The sequence below is a fragment of the Eschrichtius robustus genome, chromosome 13 (assembly GCF_028021215.1).
Source record: "Eschrichtius robustus isolate mEscRob2 chromosome 13, mEscRob2.pri, whole genome shotgun sequence".
NCBI lineage: Eukaryota > Metazoa > Chordata > Mammalia > Artiodactyla > Eschrichtiidae > Eschrichtius > Eschrichtius robustus.
Genome location: NC_090836.1, coordinates 13,630,826 through 13,653,192, shown reverse-complemented (window position 1 = coordinate 13,653,192; position 22,367 = coordinate 13,630,826). Strand labels below are relative to the sequence as shown.

General features: G+C 36.3%; 1 protein-coding gene across 1 annotated transcript in view; it reads left to right on the top strand.

Moving 5' to 3' along the window:
• Positions 1–22,367, top strand: part of SLC15A5 (solute carrier family 15 member 5) — a 93,613-nt gene that overhangs the window by 67,274 nt on the left and 3,972 nt on the right. Inside the window, 1 exon segment of the mRNA XM_068562113.1 lies at positions 19,734–19,839. Coding sequence (XP_068418214.1) covers positions 19,734–19,839 — 106 coding nt within the window.

Genomic DNA, 22,367 nt, shown 5'->3' with positions numbered 1-22,367 from the left:
GTGTGACAATACGCAGAGTATTATCACCCAGGTAAGCTTACCTGAGCTTTGGTGTGCAGACTTTTTATTGAGGCTTTATTAGGTAGGCAGATTGACTGAAACATTGGCCATTGTAGTTGAACTCAATCTCCAGCCTCTTTTCTCTCTGAAGAGATCGGGCTGATATCCTGTGGCTCAAAACCCCAACCCTCTAATCATATGGTTGGTCTTCCTGGCTGGCCAGCTCCCATTCTGAGTCATGTCATTAACATAAACCATCAGGTGGGGCTTAAGAGGCCAACCATGAATAACAAACATACTTCAATCACTTAGGAAATTCAATGGTTTTAGAGTTTATCTCCCAGGAACCAGGAAGAAAGACCAGGCAATTTCTTTATCACGCACAACTATTCTTGCAAATACATTTCACTGAAAACCTAAATTTTTATTGAGAATCTGCATAGTGTGGTAGGACCTGTTATATACATTACTGGGTTTATTACAGCAATCTTATAAAGTTGATATTACTACCCTCATTTTTGAAATTTAATAATTAAGACAGAAATAAGAAAAATGAAGTGCTCCAGTCACCACCACTAGCATCTGACAGAGCTCTGACCCTCCCAGCATTCTGAAACCACTGCCAATGTTTTTCTTCAATATTTATTTACTTATTTAATTTTATTTTGGCTATGCCGGGTCTCAGTTGTGGCACGTGGGATCTTCATTGCGGCATATAGGATCTTTATTTGCAACCAATGTTGATTTTAGTACATCAAACAGCTACTAAGAGTCACACAGTGTAAGGGCTTTTTACTTCTGCAATACAATCTCCTTGGATGGAGGTCTGCATATAGGATATTATTGATAATATTCTAGACATAGTAAAAGATAGATTTTTAAAAGTTTATATAATTTTGGCAGTTTGGTGCCCATGCAAGGAGGTTTACCAAGAACACATGGTGAGGACAGCTTAGCAACATGGGATGTGCAGGGGAGATTCTCTAAACTTATGTTCAAAAGAACACCATTTAAATTACTGATGAGTGATTTGATTTACTTTTGAAAAATTTTTTTTCTGTTCATAGTGATACCGTGTTACATCAAAGCACATCCCAATAAATTAAGAGTCTTACAGTTGGATGTCACCTTAGAGGTAATCTAGTCTAACATGGTACCAAAAACTAGAAGATGTACCATCATCTTCCAGTGCCCAGAAAGATTCTCTACTTTGAGAAGTAACCTGAGTCTACTCATCTGTTGATAACTGTATTCCACAGGATAAGCTTAGTTTTCTATCCACATAGCAACTCTTCAGACATTTGATAAATATTTGGAGAAGTAATGTGGTACAGCGTTTAAAAGAGTAGGTCCTGTAGTCAAACTATATGAATTCCAATCCAGGTAGTCTAGCTGTGTGTCCTCAGTTTTCATGCCAGAAACAACAACAATAAATAATTCATCATGTTTCTGAGAGGATTAAGTAATTAATATGCACAATAAGTGCTCAATAAAGACAGCTATTATGATCCCCTTCTATTTTATAGACAAACCACTCCAGTTTTTTTCATGTTACATGATTCCCTGATTTTTCACTATCAAAACCCTTCCATCCATTAAACAAACAACAACTTGACAGTATCTTTCTTAAAATATGGTTTCCAGAATCAATCGCAATACTCAAAATGGGTACATCAAGATAGATATGTTACTGTTATCAACCTTCTCTCTCTCTTTATTTCTCTCTCTTTCTTAATGCCAACGGAGACTGTGCTGACTTTTTCAGTAGTTGCATCACACCTGCGGTAAATTAAAACCCGAGGCTTTTTTTTATTTTTGGCAGTTTCTCTCAGTTCAGTTCCAGTCATCTTATCACAGTTTCTTTTCCTAATTAAATGGGGGACTTTATCTCTATCCTTAATAAATGTCAACCCATCATTCTAAATAACAGACATTTAAAAAACTTGATTCTGTCATCCAGTGAATTACTAATTTTACTTCTTTACCAGCTTTGTGTCATCTGCAAATTTAGTAAGCAAGTTCCTAGACTTCTTCCAGGTAATTGATAAAATTGTTGAACTGGACAGGACCAAAACCAAAGCCTTGTGGAAAATTCCTAGAGCTCTCACTGCAAGTTAATGACAATCAACTAATCCTCCCCTTTTGGATATAATCATCTCCCACTTCACCTAATTACTATCATTCAGCCCACACACTTCTCCATCATCCCCGGAATGACATCACAGGAGACTTTTGTCACATGTTTTTCTAGGAATAGGATATATCTGAGTTTGTGACAGTCCCTTTAACCATCAGATTAGCATTCGTCAAGAAAGGAAATGAAGTTCATCTAGATGATTTGTTTTAGTGACCCTAAACTGGCGTATGGTGACTAATTAGGACCCCTAAGAGAGGGTGATCCTTTGACTTTTTGCATGACTTTGGGTAGGTCATCATCACTCTAAGACTGTTTCCTCCTACGTAAAAAAAGAGAATGCTGCACTTCAGTTTTCTCAGAGATGATGGGAGGATAAAATTAAGTAATGTATTTGAAATTTTAATGCCAGAGATTATTTTAAATATAAGATAAAGCCATAGTCGCACATTTGGTTAGAAATAAGATGGGTCTATTTAATCAAACAACCAGACCAATTTCTTTGACAGAACCGACCATAGTGAAGAGAACACTATAGCTCTACGCTTAAGCATCCCACAAGCCTCCACATTCCATTTAGCATATAGGATATTTTAAACCTTTAAGGATTCATGTCAGCAGAGCATGTGTGTATGTGAGTGTGTGTGTGAGTGTTAGCGTATGATTGGAAAAGATGATCAGCTATCACAGTCTCCAAGTTGCATTAGTCATTTTTAGCACCATGATGGAGAATGGTGTGAATGCGGTAAATTCAAAAGATTTCTCAAAACTTGACTGTGCAGACAGATAACTGTTAGAATGACATTTTCAGTACAAGTGAGAAAACTGATCCTTCTGGGATCTCTAACTCTGAGTGCTTTAAAGAAGATACAAGACTAAACCCATCTTCCTACACTAATCATTTCAGGAATAGTTTATCTAAAAGTAGCAATGCTAATAAAAGGGAGTGAAGAAGTCAGTCAAACTGCTTATTTCGACTCTATGCCATTAGCAACCAGATCAATTTTCTCACACACATGAGCGCGAGCTTACCTTTTGACAAAAATAACAAAATAGAATTCAGTGAAAAGTGACATCTTAGTTATGGATGTGTAGGTGATTGAAAGATCCAAAGGAAAATGTCTCAGAGAAACTGGATAATTGGGCAGAATCAAGAGGTCAAGGTATACATCTTCTTGCCCCTGTTAGTCCTTCCTCTTCAGAGTTCAGGAAAGAAGCAGAGAATTTAGCTGTTTAATTCCCACCAAGAGCATTTTAAATTAGAATAGTGATCTTTTAAAATTCTCATTTAAATATCTATGATTATTGAGACCACTGACAGCCATCTCAGCATGAATCAAGGAGTCGTTCTTGAAACAGGAATTTGCAGTTGCAGTAAACTTGAAAGAAGAAAGTAGTTATGCATCTGGAAGGCTATTCAACTGGATTTCACAGGTCCGTGCCTATTTTCTTAGAGATGTGTTTCTTCAAATTCACATCAATGCCTCAGGTCTAACTACAAATGGGTTTCGAGATGACAGATTTTTAGACCCAGAAGGGAAAAGAAGTGGCCTGCTACCCCGTAATTCACCTTTAGCCAGGCCATATTCTACTTGACCATCAACTGGCGTCGTGCCACTCTTCCCGTGGCTAACATGGCATGCCCCCAGTGCTCCACGGGCAAAGCTGCTCTTGACCATCCGTCAGAATCAGGTGCAGAGTCCCCCTCGTCCAATAGGGTTACATATCCCAGAAACAACTTATTCTACACCCTCAACCTTTGGCTCCAGAGAGACCCTCAGAGCTGCTCGGAGGCCTTAGGGTTCATAACAGTATCAGGGCAAAGCCCAAAATACTTTTCAGATGGGGACAGGAGCATCCATTGCTGTTGGCTCATGAGAGGTAGAAATGGAGGAACTTGGAGTCAGACCAACCTGAGCTCAAACTCAACTCAGCCCTTGATAAACTGTGAGGTCTTGAGCACTAGGGGTTCAGAACAGCCCTCCCCAAGATGTGCCAGTTTGGCCTATTATTTATTTGAGCTAAAGTTTGGATTATTTTTGAGCTAAAGTCAGTGGAGACTTTACTGCCCCTCCCTTAACTTCCTAGAAAAATTTAAACTGGGAATTTTTCCCGGAAAAAGAGTTTTCACCAGAGATAAATTTTATCTAAGTGGCCCCATCTCTATGGCAGGGCAAACATCTAATTACCAAACATCTCCTCTTTTTCTTATTATCCTGTGAATTACCCTCTTTCTTTGGAAGCTCCAGGTCCCTATCCCATTTCTTACATCAGGATGGCATATATACCTCATTTTATCTTTCTTTTTTTTGAACCTTTCATGTATGTGGGGTTCCCCGTAAGTACAAAATTAAATTTGATTTTCTCCTGTCAATCTGTCTCATGTCAATTTCATTCTTAGACAAGCCAGAAGAACCTAGAAGGACAGAAGAAAGTCTTTTTCACCCCTGACTGCACATTACTTAACCTGTCTGAGTCTCAATTTCTCCTTCTCTAAAATGGTATCACTAACAATTTCCAAGATATCTATGAGGACCAGAGGAAATAGATATAAAGCACCAGATCAGTAAAGGTGCACAAAAATAATGATTTGTATTGTTATTGTAATTTGAGTGGGATCTCAACATTTTCCAAGTGGGCTAGGATTATCATGGGCATGATGTTCTGGTTTGGCATTTTTATAATTCTTCAGAAAAGAATGTGTCCCATAAATGCAGAGCTCAGGTGTCCTATCAGCTTTAATTCCAGGACCATATTGGGATGAGATGAAATAAAGCCACATTCTGAGATTCTTCTTGGCCTCATGGACCCATGCCATTAGTGGTGCTCCCTTTGCATGGCAAACTTACATGTCTAGATAGAGTTAGATTCACATCCATGTTCATGTTAAGAGTGCCTGCAAACGGTGTTGAAGTTGACACTAGAAAGATGAGTGGTATTTGGCTTGGTGAGCATAAGAGTGAAGAATTTCTGGTAGAAAGAACATATACCAAAGCCTGGAAGTAAGGAATCACCTGGTGCATCAGAGGAACTCAGAGAAGATCAGTAACCTGAAAATATTCAGGAAGTATCACATGAAGTCAGGTTGAGAAAGTAGAAGTAAAATCATGCAGGACCTTTGGCTTACAGGGATTTTTTTTTTTAAACCTGTATGCAATAAGAAATTATAAAGGCATCAAGCAAGTGACATGAGCTATTTGTGTTTTAAGATCACTGTGGATGCAATGTAATTTGAAAAGGAAAGAAGAATGGCTTGGGAGAAGCCGGAAGGGTTCAAATGAAGTAACTCAGGCAAGTCTAGTGGTGATGAACTAGTGAGGAAGTAGGCAGATGGAGAGAAATGGATAGATATAAGCTTGATTTCAGAGGTAGAATCAATAGTGCTTAGTGATGGTTTTGATAAAGTCAGGAGGTGGTAGGATGCAGAAGAGAGGAGTGGTATCAAGGAAGCATCCCAGATTCTGCCAAAAGCAACTGGGTGGGCAAAGATTCTATTTACTAAATGGAGAACACTAGAAGACAAAGAGGTTGAAAAACTTTTCAGCCATTCATTTTTTAACACATTAAGTTTGACCTACCTGTGAGACATCCGAATGGAAATAGCTGGATCTCAGAAAAAGGATCTGGGTTAGATATATAAATATGAGAATCTTTGGCACAAAAATAGCATTTGAGCCCATGGAAGTGAATAAAATTATCTAGTGTGAATATTAAGAACGAGGAGAAAAAGGACACCAGCAACTAGACCTGAAAAGCCTCAATAACAGAGGTTAAATGGAGGAGAAATGGCCAGCCAGAGAAGGAAAAGGCCAGCCAGAGGGTGGAGGGAAATATATACATACATACATGTGTGTACGTGTGTGTGTGTGTGTGTGTGTACTGAAGATAAGAGAGAGGACTGATTCAAACAGGAGATGATAAATTGTGTAAAATGCTACTGTGAGATCAAGTAGAGTGAGGAATGGAAAGCATCCATAGATTTAGCAAGAGATCATCACTGGTAACTTTAGCAAGAGTCATTTCAGCAGTGAGAAGGGAAAGAAAACCAGATTGGAGTAGGGTCAAAAATATCTAGTAAGTGAGGAAATAAAGGCATCACATCCAAACAACTCTTTTGAAGAACTTCCTCTGAAGATTTAAGAAATAAAGTGGTGGTTTGGAGGAAGCTGTGGGTAGATTTACCAGATTTAGCACTTAAAAATATAAGACACCCAATTATGTTTGAATTTCAGGTAAACTAAATTTGTTTTAGAATAAGTATGTCCCATGCAATATTATGGATGTACTTTGCATAAATTATACTTTACAAAATTATGTGTGCGATATTTAGGACATGGTTATTCTAAAAAAATAATTCATGGTTGTTCTGAAACTCAAATTTAACTGTGAGTCCTGTGTTTTATCTGGGAAACTGAGATGTGGGTTCGAGATACATTTTTTTTTAATTTTGAGAGATACTTGATCATGTTTAACTGATGAAATTATCTGGCACAGATGGAGAAGTTAAAAATGCAAGAGACAAAGGGAGGTTGACTTCTTATCAGAGGGTGGATACTTCTTTCCTGCACTGAAACAGAAGAAAGGAGAGCGTGGGTGCAGGTGCAAGCAGATGTGTAGTTCTGGTGTCAGAAATATCCTGGAGGCTTCCTTTCAAGGCTCCCAACTTTCTTTATAAAGTAGGCAGCAAACTATTCATGAAAGCAAAAGTGGCTTAAGATGAGAATAAAGAGTAGGAAAGACAGGGGGATAGGAATTTGTTATTTCGAGAGCTAGAAAAGATGATTTAGAAGAGAAATGTTAAGAAGGGTGGCAGTGTTGAGGACCCAGTTGACACTGGTGATCATGAAGGGTGATTTTGCCCAGTGCTATTCAGGTGCTCAAGGCAGGCATGAAACTGTCTGGTAGATTTTAAAATGGTCTAAAGACCATAAGACACAAGAAGAAAGGCACAAACTCTATTCTTGATTTTAAGTAATTTAGGGTAAATCTTATAGGGTAAATCTTATAGGCTATTTCCCTATAAATATGCAAAAAATGAGAAAAGTTTTCTTCTCAAATTTTGATATTAATAAGTCTACACCAGTAGCTAATTGGAGGTGCAAATGAAAGGACAGACTGTACAAGCAAGCAGATTTGGGGCAAAAATCAGTTCCTGCTATATCCATGATGTTATTTAAATTCAATATTTCACTCTTTGAAATAGCTCCACTTAGAGCTTGATTTATTAATTCAGTCCACAAAAACACATTAGGTTCCTACTATGTGCAAGAACTGGCTAATACTGAATTAATAATACCATGGCTGATGTTTAATTAACAAGAAGAACCTTACAGAAATATTTGACACTCAAATTAATATCAGATATATTCATTTGACTAATGCTATTACAATTACAGTTCAGAGCTAATGGCATTATCGGGCTATTATCACAAAGCATTGCCTCTCTTCTAAAACTCATTTCCATGATAATTCATTGAAATCATCATGAGAACACACTATCTTGATGGGTTTTTACCTCCCAATGCTCTTCAAGAGAATGAAATCACCCTTATAAGAAAGCTTGTTATCCCAAATATCACCCAGGCCCGTTCTCCTGCAGTTCAGGTGAACAATGCATAGAGATTTCTCAACAATTTTGAAAGACACTGTGTCCCTTCCTGGAAACAGCAAGTTGATTTCATTTTTATCCACAATTCCCAAGAAGTAGAAATGCAAATTTTAGTCTCGATGCAGACATTGTTATGAGAACAAAGTATTGAGCATGTGCAGATCCGGGGCCCAATCTCCAATCACCCATTCATTCAACAAATATTTATTCTGTCTCCTTTACATGACTTTATGCAAACAGTTCAGCCTCTCTGTGTCTCTGTTTCCTTGTCTGTAATTTGAGGGTAATAATAATTTGAGTAGTTATTAGATAAATATGAAAAAGTGGTAGAAAAGCCAAAGTTAGAATATAGTTGTTAGGCATTTTTTCCTTCAGGTATCATGAAAATTAATGTGTTTTAAAAATTAACTCAGGTAGGAGAGCTAAGAATCTCAAATGAAGCATTTAAATCAGGTTACTGAAAGGAGGAAGGAAAGAAATTAACATTTATTAAGTGTCAGTTATATGCAGACCTTGCTGTATGCATTTCACAAAGATATTATTTCATTAAATCTTCACAACAATTCTTTGGGGGTAGATATTTGTAGCCCCACCATGAATAAGAAGAAAATGAGCTCAGAAAACTATACAAGTTGCACAAATCATAAAGCCAAGGTGGATCCCTGATTCCAAAGCTCTTTTCACTGCACAGGGTTTATTTCTCTGGACACAGAAGCACGTCCACCCTGGAAAATGATGGGTACATCTTTTTAATTGCATACTTCTTGGCTCCCAAGCAAAAAGCACATAGTGAAGTGATAGATGTGCCTAAAATAAAGTAAGGTGTAAAACCCATTTCAGTTTTGTCTCAACAATTTTGGATGTTTGCTAGATGACCCCCATTATAAAATAACTTTTAAAAAAGTCTAACAAAGTTTGAGGTAAATAATTGCTCCCTGTGTCCAACTATCATTTGAAAAATTGCAAAAGGCACATTTTAAGATTTTCAAAGTTTCAATAAAAACAAAAATAAACAAATGGGACCTAATCAAACTTAGCTTTTGCACAGCAAAGGAAACCATAAACAAAACGAAAAGACAACCTGCAGAATGGGAGAAAATATTTGCAAATGATGTGACTGACAAGGGCTTAATTTCCAAAATATACAAAGCTCATACAACTCAACAACAAAAAAACAAACAACCCCAATTGAAAAATGGGCAGAAGACCTAAACAGACATTTCTCCGAAGAAGACATACAGATGGCCAATAGGCACGTGAAAAGTTGATCAACACTGCTAATTATTAGAGAAATGCAAATCAAAACTACAATGAGGTACCACCTCACACCGGTCAGAATGGCCATCATTAAAAAGTCTACAAATAATAAATGCTGGAGGGGGTGTAGAGAAAAGGGAACCCTCCTACACTGTTGGTAGGAATGTGAGTTGGTGCAGCCACTGTGAAAAACAGTGTGGAGGTTCCTCAGAAAACTAAAAATAGAATTACCATATGATCCAGCAATCCCACTCCTGGGCATATATCCAGACAAAACTATAATTCAAAAAGATACCTGCACCTCTATGTTCATAGCAGCACTATTCACAATAGCCAAGACATGGAAACAACCTAAATGTCCAATGACAGATGAATGGATAAAGAAGATGTGATACATATATACAACGGAATACTACTCAGCCATAAAAAAGAATGAAATAATGCCATTTGCAGCAACATGGATGCAACTAGAGATTATCATACTAAGTGAAGTAAGTCAGAAGGAGAAAGACAAATACCATACAACTTACATGTGGAAGCTAAAATATGACACACATGAACCTATCTATGAAACAGAAACAGAATCATGGACATTGAGAACAGACTTGTGGTTGCCAAGGGGGAGGGGTTTGGGGGAGGGATGGAGTGGGAGGCTGGGGTTAGCAGATGTAGGCTTTTATACATAGAATGGATAAGCAACAAGGTCCTACTGTAGAGCACAGGGAACTATGTTCACTATCCTATGATAAACCATAATGGAAAAGAATATTAAAAAAAGAATGTATACATATGTATAACTGAATCACTTTGCTGTACAGCAGTCATTAATGCAACATTGTAAATCAATTATACTTCAATAAAAAAATTTAAAAATAAAAAAATAAAGATTTCTCACAGTTCCATTACCTTCAGAATAAAACAGTAGTTAGTAAAAAGGGGAAATACTGCCTCTTCCTCCAAAAAGAGACAGCCAAAGTCTGCCTTGAATCAAAAACAATATGCTTTAGCACTTAAAATAATGCCATGTATACTTGAGGTATTGGGTAAATCTAGGATTTCAATAGAGAATACAGTGAAATGTCACTGAAGGGTTCAGAATCGACCAGTTTTTGTCACTTGGGGTATTATAATTTCCAAAATAAAATCTTAGGACAGGTTCGTAAATAGCACGTAACTTGCAGGTTACAATATTGAGGCTGTTATCCTGTACTTTGACTGCTGAAGAAGAGTTGGTTGTGATTGAAACCCAGCCAATTCTGATCTTTTATAATAAATCAGAAATGATTTTTAGAAGTCAAAGTTTTTCAAAAGTATGTTTGATGAAGTGGTTTTAAAATATTATTTTTCTGCCATAAAGGTAATAAATGATGAAATAAATCCAAAGTATATAAGAAGGGAGAAAAAAAGACTTTGAAAAGATAATAGCAATTATTATTTGGGTAAATTTTCTTCCAAATTTATTTTTATTTGTGTGTGTAGGTATTAAATTTATATGGGTATATATTTTCAGCAAAATTAGTGTCCGAATTAATCCTGCTGAAAGCTCAATAAATAAATTTGTATCAAGCACCCACCTTTTGTTCTTTCTTTAAAAATATTGAGAGCATATTTCCATGTCTCTCCAAAAGAATAAAAGCTCACTTTTAACAATTACTTGATATATTTCATTGCATGGATGAATATATATCTTAATTTAATTTGCCTTTCCCTTCTTGAGGAATGTTTAGGTTGTTTCCCATTTTCTAATGCTACAAATATTACTAAGGTGAGCATCTTTTATATAATATTAAAGTACATCAACTTATTGTCTCCGTGGAATAGAATCCTGGAAATGTGATTGCTTTCAATGAAGTTAAATATTTTAAAGACTCCTGAGAAGTAAAGCCAAATTGTTTTCTAAAAGGCTACATCAATTATGCTGCCAGTGTGGTAGGATATTACTTGTCTCAATGTATTAATTTCAGCCCTGAGAATATTACTATTTTAATCTTTGTTAATCGGATTAGCAAAAATTATATTCCATTGTTACTTTAATTTGTGTTTTTAAGAACAGGAAATTGAAATTTTTAATGTTATGAACATTGCTATCTTTTCTTCATTCATAAAATGACTTATATTCTTTGCCCATTCTTCTTTTGGTCTATTTGTGTTTTTTCTTATTGCTTTCTATGTCTTTGAAACTTTAGAGATATTATTATCGTCATTTATTGCTAATATTTTCCCGGTTTTAACTAAACATTTAATTTTATAGATGAGTTTTTTTTACATGTGTTTTGCTGATATATGTAATCAAGTCTATCAACCTTTATCACTGTGATTAATTTCATTGCATTTAGCTATAGTTATGGAATTTTAGTAGATTAATAGTTTGAATAGAATTTTCTCATTCATGTGAACTTAATTTTCGTGTTAAGTAAAATAACACTTATTTGATTCAAATAAAAAAATTGCACAACATAGTTTGATATATGTTGAGAAAGGTTAGTTAAACCAGAAATATTCCACAACCATAGGATAAGTGAAATGATTCTGGTTAGTCAATGATGTGTACTTTATTTTTATTTTTATTTTTTTTAGATATTTTTTGATGTGGACCATTTTTAAAGTCTTTATTGAATTTTCCTTACAATATTGCTTGTGTTTTACGTTTTGGTTTTTTGGCCACGAGGCATGTGGGATCTTAGCTCCCCAATCAGGGATCAAAGCTGCACCCCCTACATTGGAAGGCGAAGTCTTAACCACTGGACCGCCAGGGAAGTCCCGTGATGTGTACTTTAATATAGCCTTAGTGCTCAGGTGATCTTAGGACTGTTTCAGGGCTATCTTTGCATCTTGTTCCTTTTAGCTGCCTCTTGATTTTAGCTTAGTATCACCCTCTTTTCAATTATTACAGTTTTATGATATATAATACATATTAGGTATTACTAATCATACTTCTTATGGTCATTCTTCATTTATAAAAATATAATAAATATAAGAATCATATTCCCTATGGTTTATACCTCCACATGAATTTTAAAATCATTCTTTTAGTTTTCCCCAATTCCTGTTTTTATTTAATAAAATAAGTAGAAGTTGTTAGCTAATTTTAGGGAAAAAAGTAAAAGCTTTTACAATAGTGTTCCGTCTAAGTGTATAACATTTTTAATTTATTCAATGTTTAAAAATTTAGTTCAGTAAGATTTTCTTCATATATATCCTTAACATTTCTTGTTAGAGTTATTGTAGGCATTTTATGCTCTTTATCTTTTTGCTATTATGAACTGAATCATTTTCCCTCATTACAGCTCACTGAGATAATCACTATTATATAGGGAGATTATTAATGTTTATGTCTTCATCTTGCATCCAACTTCTTAAACTTTCTTAGTAAATTTATGAGAATATTTTAGTTGATCCTTTTAAGCTTACAGCAGTATTCTCTAATCTTAAGATAAATATAATTTTTATCCTTATTTTCAATATTAACTCCTATGCTTTGCATCCTCATCAGGACACAGAACTTCCAGGGCAATGTTAATACCAGAAGACAGTCACATTTTATCTTGCTCATGATCTTAATATGAATTTTTCTCAGTTTTCTATTAAGCATATTTGTAGGTTTATAAAGATAATCTTAAATGATGTTTTTTATCATAAGAAAATTTCTATTTCTTGTTCTCTAAGATTTAAATAAATCAGGTTAAATTTTATTGAATGCTTGTTAAACAGCTCTTGAGATCACCTTTTGATTTTTCTTACTGCTCCTGACATTATGGTATATTTAATTAATAGATTTTTCAGCATGAAGTCATCTTAACATACATGGGATAAACAATCCTCAGTAACATCAATACTTGATGATCTTTTGCTCTGGAAGATCCAGGGGAAAGATTCACTTCGTCCATGAAAATTAAAAGGTGCATTCAGGACCTAATATCTCTTTTGAGAATCATTCTTTGTAATGTTTTCCTGCTATTTGCCACCATTAAGATTTTTCATCTCTTCTTAGTTCTATTTTGGCAATTAATGTTTTCCTAGATAATCATCCTCCTTGCATAAGATTTTTTGACACTAACATAGCATACTCATAACTAAACATTGTTATCTCTTTTGATTCTTTTGTTGTGTATTTTGGTATTGGATTTGTCAGGGTTTTTGTTGTTACTGTTGTTACATTTTCCTGCAATGAATCAGCTCTTAGAACTATTTAATATACTTTAAGATATTGACTTTCTGTTCTATTTCCTTCCTCTTACTTTCCGTAGATTTTTTTAAAATTTATTTTCTGATTTTTTTTGTGTTGAATGTTTAATTCATGTATGCTCATTCTTACTCTAAAAATGAAAACAGTGTGCCTTTAAATCTGTCTCTTAACAGGATTTAAATCTGTATGCCTAAATCTGTAAATGCAATTTTCTCATTTTCTTTATTTTCTAAATACATTGTGATTGTGGTTTTCATTTCCTCTTCGACCAGCTAGTTATTTAGGAGCAGAATCTTCAATTTATAGGAATTTGGTTTGTCGTTGATGTTACCTAAACTTCTATAAGTTCTATAACTTTTTTCTTTCTACTAAACAATGTGGTGGTCTTAATTAAATTCTTACCGATTGTATTATTCTTTTTTTATTGAAGTATAGTTGATTTACAATATTGTGTTAGTTTTGGGTGTACAGCAAAGTGCCAATCACATTATTCTAATTCTCTACATTATTTTCCTTTTTGCCTATTCTATCAAAAATTGATCAAAGTGTGATGTATGTAATCATTCACAAGAATTATCTACCTGTTATTTATTTCTGTGTTTCCAACAGATTTTATGTTTCATTACCTAAGGGATATTCATTGACATATCTTCAATTTGAATTGTGCTTTTTACCAATATAAGAAGATCCTTGATGTCCCTTTGAAATAGTTTTTCCTTTGAATTCAATTTTTCCTGAAATCAGTATTTTCTGCTATTTTATTTTCATCTTTGCCTTATGAGTTTCTCATTTTTATTATTATTATTATTTTAACCTTTGTCATTTTGTGTTGGGGTGTTTTGTAAGCAACAGTAATAATATATATTCTCATCACATTTCCTCCCTCATATGGATTTTTTTTTTCTACTTACTCATCTTCAAGGTAGAGATTTACTGAGAGGTAGTATCTACTAACTGAGAATGTATATGGATTTCCTTACCTCTGGTCACATTCCATATTTTTGCCAAAATCTTCTGTTAAGGTGCCCCATTAAAACCCAAGTTACTGCAGCAAGCAGACTGCTGAGCTAAAGTGAGAACGTTATCTATACCATCTTCTGGTTCTCCATCACTCTGATCAGACAGTGTGATTATAATTTGCAGTCTCAAGCATACTTGACTCTCGCTCATGTTCATCTGTAATGCTTTCCTTCTAAGAACTACAATGCCGTGCTCCCATTACTTCTTGTCTCAGGGTTTATGGAAGTTCCACTCCCCGATGTATCAATAGTTTAGCAGCAGAGATACTTGGCGCTGGGTACTGGTTAGAGGCATGTAGGGGAGGACTTCTCCTCCCCAAAACAGTACTTACGCATTAGATCAACAGCAAATACTATAATTCTGTCTAGAATTGACCTTGATTTCTGTGGTACGGGCACTTCCTGATCACCTCCTATTCACCCCGTTGGGGAGGGAAGAATCCTCCCCCTAAATAGCATAAGAAGGCTGAATACATGGGCAGATGAGACTGACAGCAGTTTAGTCATCACCTGTGCTCACAGCCCAGGGGACCAGAGCATGCCATGCCTGGCCCTGTGGGGTTGCACTGAGGAAGAGAGGGAACAAGCAGGGTCTGTAACAACAAAGCAGTGAGGTGATCTCTGGTTCCTACAGGAGGATGTGATTGCTGGTCTGAATAATGTTGAAAGCTGGTAAGGAAGTGAAATCTGTCAGGTTGAGGACCGGGCGGAGTGCAGCTGGTCTGGCTAATAGGGAACTAGCCAGGAGGGGACAATATCCCCCTGTGGGGAACATATCTGACAAAGGAAGCAGGGAAATGTGTGGTCAGGCCTTTGGGGCCCTGTGACACTCAAGACATAAAGGCAGCACATGAAATGTTAGGCCTTATAATACAGGGCATAAGATGGGACAGGAATAAAGTATGTTCCTCTTTTACATCAGCAGCTTTGTGCTGTTTATAGCCTCAGAGCATGTGTGGGTCACCGTATGTATTTCTCAATCCCGTTCCAAAAGCCTTAAATTTAGTGTAAATTACCCCAAGAGTCTCATGATAGGTTGAGTCTCACGATAGGTCAATCCCAGGATTTAGGTGGAAATGTTGTCTTAGGAATTTTAAACGGTATTTGGGGTAAGCTATGTCAAAGACTGCTGTCCAGACGTTTTTAAACTGTTGAGATGCTAAGGAAAGTCCTAAAATTAGTAGTTCTGTTAGCGCCAGTAGGGGGCTGTATTCGTGCAGTGGTGAGGGTAAGAAATGAGGGTTCTGCTGAGTGATGATTCCCTTTACCGCTCTGTGCCTTCACCCTTTAGTCAATAACATACAAGAACTAGCTTAGATAAGTCTATAGTCTGTTTATCTCTAAAATGACCGTGATCATTTAAGATAAATAGAAACATTTTATTTACTATCTATAAAGTCTAATGCTTGAGAATAATTACAGGCATACCTCGGAGACACTGCAGGTTCGTAAAGCAAATAAAGCAATAACAAGTCACGTGAATTTTTTTGGTTTCGAGTCCATATAAAAGTTATGTTTACACTGTACATTCCTTGTACTATAGTCTATTAAGTGCACAATAGCATTATGTCTAAAACAAATGTACATACGGTAATCAAAAAATATTTCCGTTGGGAAAATGGCACTGATAGGCTTGCTTGACAAGAGTGGCCACAAACCTTCAGTTTGTAAAACATGAAGTATCTGTGAAGTGCAATAAAACGAGGTGTGCGTGTCTCCCTTACGAATCCATGAGCTCCTTTTCTTAAGCAACTTGGAATGCCCGTTTCCTGGCACATAAAAATTTCTTAACAAATGATTTTCAAATGAACAAATAAATCTAGCTGAGCAAGAGATATTTGAGGAAACTGTGAACAATGCCAAACATTTTGTGAGTGTTCTATTACCTCAACAGCCTAACACTCATTACTAACTAGCTGGTTATACAATTAAAGTACGTAACTAGGGCTCACTGTCAGCATTAACAAATAGCACTTTGTCATTCCTTGGACTCTTTACGTGGCTATTTTCTTCTCATGTTGTTCACCTTCTTGCCCACCCCAGCTAAGATCTAGAGAAGTCTAGTTAGTCCCATTCGAGACCTAAAGTCTTCACTTTGTCTCCTTTTGCAAGGATACTCCTGATTTCAATCAGGTACTAGAAATGTCAGATGAAAAATGGCACAAATGTGAATTATGACAATAAAAGTTTATAAGCTCCTAAAATAAAGTTATAGTACCTAAGAGCTGAGTCAACTGACAATGTTAAATGGAACATTTTACAACCAGTCCTGGGATAATGATTAAAAAAAAAAAAAAAAAGGCACACAGAACATGAAGAAATATCTAACAGGAAATGGGCCCAAGATCAAGCTCAGGCTACGTGATTTTGTATGAGCATCTCTAAAGAGGGGAGAGGTGATAGCCTAATGCTTACGGGTGCCTCCTTTGTGCCTAACCCTTGACTTCTATTATCTCTTTTACTTCTCATAACAGCTCAGTGAGAGAGGTACTGCTGTCATGTTAGAGAGGAGAAACCAAGCTTGAAGGGGTCCAGTGGAGCAAATGCCCAACAACAAAACTATTAAATAATAGAGACTTCAAAAGTCTCTCTGATTCCAAAGCCCATACTATTTCCATTGGGTATATCTTTTTATACCCAATGCTATCTCTTTACATAGACACAATCTCTCTATACATATAAAACAAATTTAAGCTTCATGAAGAATCTCTCTCTCCAACTTGATGCTAGTGTTTGTTCCATGTTATCAATTCAGGTGACGGTTCTCTTTACCACAAAGCTCATCATGTAAATTAGCTATACAGTCAATATTAAATTATAGCTAAAGAAGGCCAAAATATGGGGCTGGAATGAGCTCAGCATTAGGAAGAAAGCCGAACACAAAAATGGTATTTAAGAAAGAATACTACTATATATAAAATAGATAACTAATAAGGATCTACTGTATAGCACAGGGAACTCTACTTGATACTCTGTAATGGCCTATATGGGAAAAGAATCTAAAAAAGAGTGGCTATATGTATATGTATAACATTCACTTTGCTGTACACCTGAAACTAATGCAACATTGTAAATCAACTATACCCCAATAGAAATTTTTTAAAAGGAAATAAAGAAAAAAATAGAGGAGTATTATCAGGAGTCTGACCAGGTGGTATGGCACTCTTTCATTTTATTTTTAAAATAATTCCGCTCACAAAATATCTTGTGTTACTCGTAAATTTCCACTGCCTTTAACTTTTCTAGTATGACATCCTCCTGTCACCCCACATGCACATAATGCCAAGTCACAGTGCTTCTCATGTGTGCCCACCCCAGCATCCCCAGTGACAGAGACACAAGCACACCGGCATGCCCGGGGGATCTAGCACCATCTCCTGATAGGCTGGTATTCGCTGTAATTGCACAATTTCTTGGAAATATTATGTTTTACCTTTAAAGATCTTACAAAATTGATATTCTTCTCCCTCAGCTGACTTTGTTATAGAATAAAGACAGTCTTTCCAATTACTTGTTATGGACCAAAATGCATGCTCTGGGAAGAATTAATGCCATGTTAATTCTGAGGCTTTGCATACTCTGTGCAAACTCCTCTTACTCTAGCCAGAGAAACACGGTGATAAAATGGTATAATCGCATGACATGCAAAGTGCTTATGTGAAATGAAAAGGACAAAAATATGAGTGGGATATTAATTCAAGAGAAATAAGGAAACAGGACTGTTTGAATAGGCTTAGCAGGATGGCTTAGTTCTTCCTGAAAATAAGTGTGATGCTATCTCACCGTACCTTGACCTTTCTACCCTGACTCCCCCATTCAAGTACAATCAAATGTTTAGTTTCTGTACACACACACACACATTAAGAGGGTTACACAGTACCCGACAGACAGACATAGAGGGAAACCATTCAGGGAAATTTCTCCTAAATATCAGATAAAGGCAGCATGTCAATATAGCAATAAAACCATAAATTTCTATTGTAATGGAACACAGATTAATAAAATGGGGAAGTAGAACTTACAAAATAGCTTTAAACTCAATACCAGATTTCATTATAGGTCCCAGACTATAATGGACACAAGCTAATTTTCATGGTTGTCCATAATAATAGTCATTGGGAAGTTAAATGACAGAAGAGAGGCAGCTTTAAATGGGAAATGGCACAATTATTCACAGCTGTCATGCTTATGCACTTGCTGACTATCAACCTTGAACAGAGCATTTAATTCAAACCCCATTTAAAAGTATACACTGTCAAGGGAGAGGCCAAGAACCATATTCTAGTTCAGGGAGCAACCCATAACCCACGTGCGAAAGATGACACTGAAGATCAAGTCTATTGGAACGTAGACGGATTGCTCACAACCCAGTGTAGGAGCTGCTCCTGTAAAAAAGCAAGGAAATGCCAAGAACCTTGGCATCTGACTGTGCACAGATGATCCATTCCTGCTCTCATAACATTTTGAGGGGAAATATTCTGCCCATTCAGAACAGCACTTGAATTTAAGTTCTCTCTCTGAAGATAGATTTTACCTTTTAATCAATCTTTTAAACTTCTGTAATGCTACATATGTGTATTATATTTGTTAATACTAAGATTCCATTGCTGTTTCTAAAGTATTGTGTAAAAATAAGTGCTGCATGTATAATATATATGATATAATACATCGTATTTCATATAATGTATTTAATAATAGTATCTCAAAACCAACTGAAGAAAAACTGAATGTGTGTGTAACACATAGAGGTAATATGGATACAGATACATAGGTGTAGATATGAAAAAGTTCTAGGAAAGATCAAAGCAAAAGTCACAACTTAGGAGTAAAGTAAAAGAAATTACCTGAATCCTAATTAGTTTCATATATACTCAGTTGGACATCAAAAGGAAGTGAGGATTCCTTACTTAGGGGTATTAAACTGAAGGGATTACTCATCAGGTTAAAAGAAAATCTTCACATCAACCAGAGACTGCAAGTATTTGACCGATAGGGTCTGTGATATTATAATACGGTAACACTGGATTATCTTATCTAAGTTATCAAAATAAAGTAATATCTGACATCTACATATATTATTATCTCACTAGCCTTACAATTAGCACATGCAACCAGCTATCTGGTGATGGTAAATATTTTTCATACATTGAATGTATATTTATCAAACAATCCCTATGGGGGTGCCAAGCACTGTTCTAGATATTAGACATATAAGGATGAAAAAGACAAATGTGGTTCCTGCAAATTAATAGCATAATCAGGGTTACTTTTATAACCCAGTTCTTCTGACACCTATGTTGTGTTATGCAAATCAAGTTTTTTTGACCTTCAAAACATTTGGCCTGCCTTGCTTATTATTTTACTGTTAATTACAGAATTAAATGAATTTTAACTATGAGTTTCAGATGTGCTTTTTTGCTTTGTAGATATTATTCAAGCGAATAAAGCTCTATGAATTGTGGCATGATAAAATATTCACAGAAACTTATAACTCCACAGTTGAATAACAATTACATTTGTTCCAAACAGGCAATTGGTTTCCAAACACATTAAACAAAGGCAATTTAGAAAGCTTCTTCTTCTTGGCATCATTAACGTTGTTGAACGTCCTGGGATTCTGGAGTGTTTCACAAAGGTAAGTGTGTGGTAAGATGAACAATTTCTGAGTCCATGAAACAGTGATCTGGGAGCCATCACTGAGCCAATGGGAATCCTGTATTCCATGACTGGACCAATTAGCATATTAGAGAAATTTAACAGATATTCAGAGCAAGAAATTTCCATTTAGACTTCACTTTTTCTTTTTTCTTTTTTTTTAACATCTTTATTGGAGTATAACTGCTTTACAATGTTGTGTTAGTTTCTGCTGTATAACAAAGTGAATCAGCTATACGTATACATATATCCCCATATCTCCTCCGTCTTGCGTCTCCCTCCCACCTTCCCTATCCCACCCCTCTAGGTGGTCACAAAGCACTGAGCTGATCTCCCTGTGCTATGCAGCTGCTTCCCACTAGCTATTTTACATTTGGTAGTGTATATATGTCCATGCCACTCTCTCACTTCGTCCCAGCTTACCCTTCCCCGTGTCCTCAAGTCCATTCTCTACGTCTGCATCTTTATTCCTGTCCTGCCCCTAGGTTCTTCAGAACCTTTTTTTTTTTTAATTCCATATGTATGTGTTAGCATACGGTATTTGTTTTCCTCTTTTTCTTTTTTTAAAATTTATTTTTTTTTATTTATTTATTTATTTTTGGCTGTGTTGGGTCTTCGTTTCTGTGCGAGGGCTTTCTCCAGCTGTGGCGAGCGGGGGCCACTCTTCATCGCGGTGAGCAGGCCTCTCACTGTCGCGGCCTCTCCCGTTGCGGAGCACAGGCTCCAGACGTGCAGGCTCAGTAGTTGTGGCTCATGGGCTTAGTTGCTCCACGGCATGTGGGATCTTCCCAGACCAGGGCTCGAACCCCCACACTGGCAGGCAGATTCTTAACCACTGTGCCACCAGGGAAGCCCTTGTTTTTCTCTTTCTGACTTACTTCACTCTGTATGACAGACTCTAGGTCCATCCACCTCACTACAAATAACTCAATTTTGTTTCTTTTTATGGCTGAGTAATAGTCCATTGCATATATGTGTCACATCTTCTTTATCCATTCATCTGTCAGTGGACACTTAGGTTGCTTCCATGTCCTGGCTATGGCAAATAGAGCTGAAATGAACATTGCAGTACCTGTCTCCTTTTGAATTATGGTTTTCTCAGGGTATATGCCCAGTAGTGGGATTGCTGGGTTGTATGGTAGTTCTATTTTTAGTTTTTTAAGGAACCTCCATACTGTTCTCCATAGTGGCTGTATCAATTTACATTCCCACCAACAGTGCAAGGGGGTTCCCTTTTCTCCACACCCTCTCCAGCATTTATCGCTTGTAGATTTTTTGAGGATGGCCATTCTGACTGGTATGAGGTGATACCTCATTGTAGTTTTGATTTGCATTTCTCTAATGATTAGTGATGTTGAGCATTCTTTCATGTGTTTGTTGGCAATCTGTATATCTTCTTTGGAGAAATGTCTATTTAGGTCTTCTGCCCATTTTTGGATTGGGTTGTTCATTTTTTTGATATTGAGCTGCATGAGCTGCTTGTAAATTTTGGAGATTAATCCTCTGTCAGTTGCTTCATTTGAAAATATTTTCTCCCATTCTGAGGGTTGTCTTTTGGTCTTGTTTATGGTTTCCTTTGTTGTGCAAAAGCTTTTAGGTTTCATTAGGTCCCATTTGTTTATTTTTGTTTTTATTTCCATTTCTCTAGGAGGTGGGTCAAAAAGGATCCTGCTGTGATTTAAGTCATAGAGTGATGTGCGTATGTTTTCCTCTAAGAGTTTTATAGTGTCTGGCCTGACATTTAGGTCTTTAATCCATTTGGGGTTTATTTTTGTGTATGGTGTTAGGGAGTGTTCTAATTCCATTCTTTTACATGTAGCTGTCCAGTTTTCCCAGCACCACTTATTGAAGAGGCTGTCTTTTCTCCATTGTATATTTTTGCCACCTTTATCAAAAATAAGGTGACCATATGTGTGTGGGTTTATCTCTGGGCTTTCTATCCTGTTCCATTGATCTATATTTCTGTTTCTGTGCCAGTACAGACTTTACTTTTTCCATTGGTCCTTATAATAAAATAGTTCTTTGCTCAATTCTAAAACAAGATTTTTTTCTCCACCATATAGTACCATTTTAGAATTAGAAATAACCATATCGATAATAAGAACGAATGAGTCATTATCATTAAAAGCAAATATCATTAAACAAATAGCTAGAAATCTAATGATGCTTAAGATTTGGATTCCATTCAGGCCTTTAAATCAGCAGTGACCATTTCAAGGTCAATAACAAACTATGCAAAATTATTTAGCCAGTCAGTCACCTGAGACCATTCAGTGGCTTAATATGTATTATCTACCATCCATCCATTGCCAGCCTGTCTCCCTCTCACTGACGTATTCTTGGATGGCTGTGTTCTTTTGAGCAAATTCTCTAACCTCTCTGAGCCTCTGTTTTCACACATGTAAAATAAGGACAGTAATTCCAACCTTCTGTGGGCTTTGTAGGGAGATGAATTTTGATAAAGGACCAAGTGCGATGTCTGCCACATAGCAGGAACTAAACAGATTT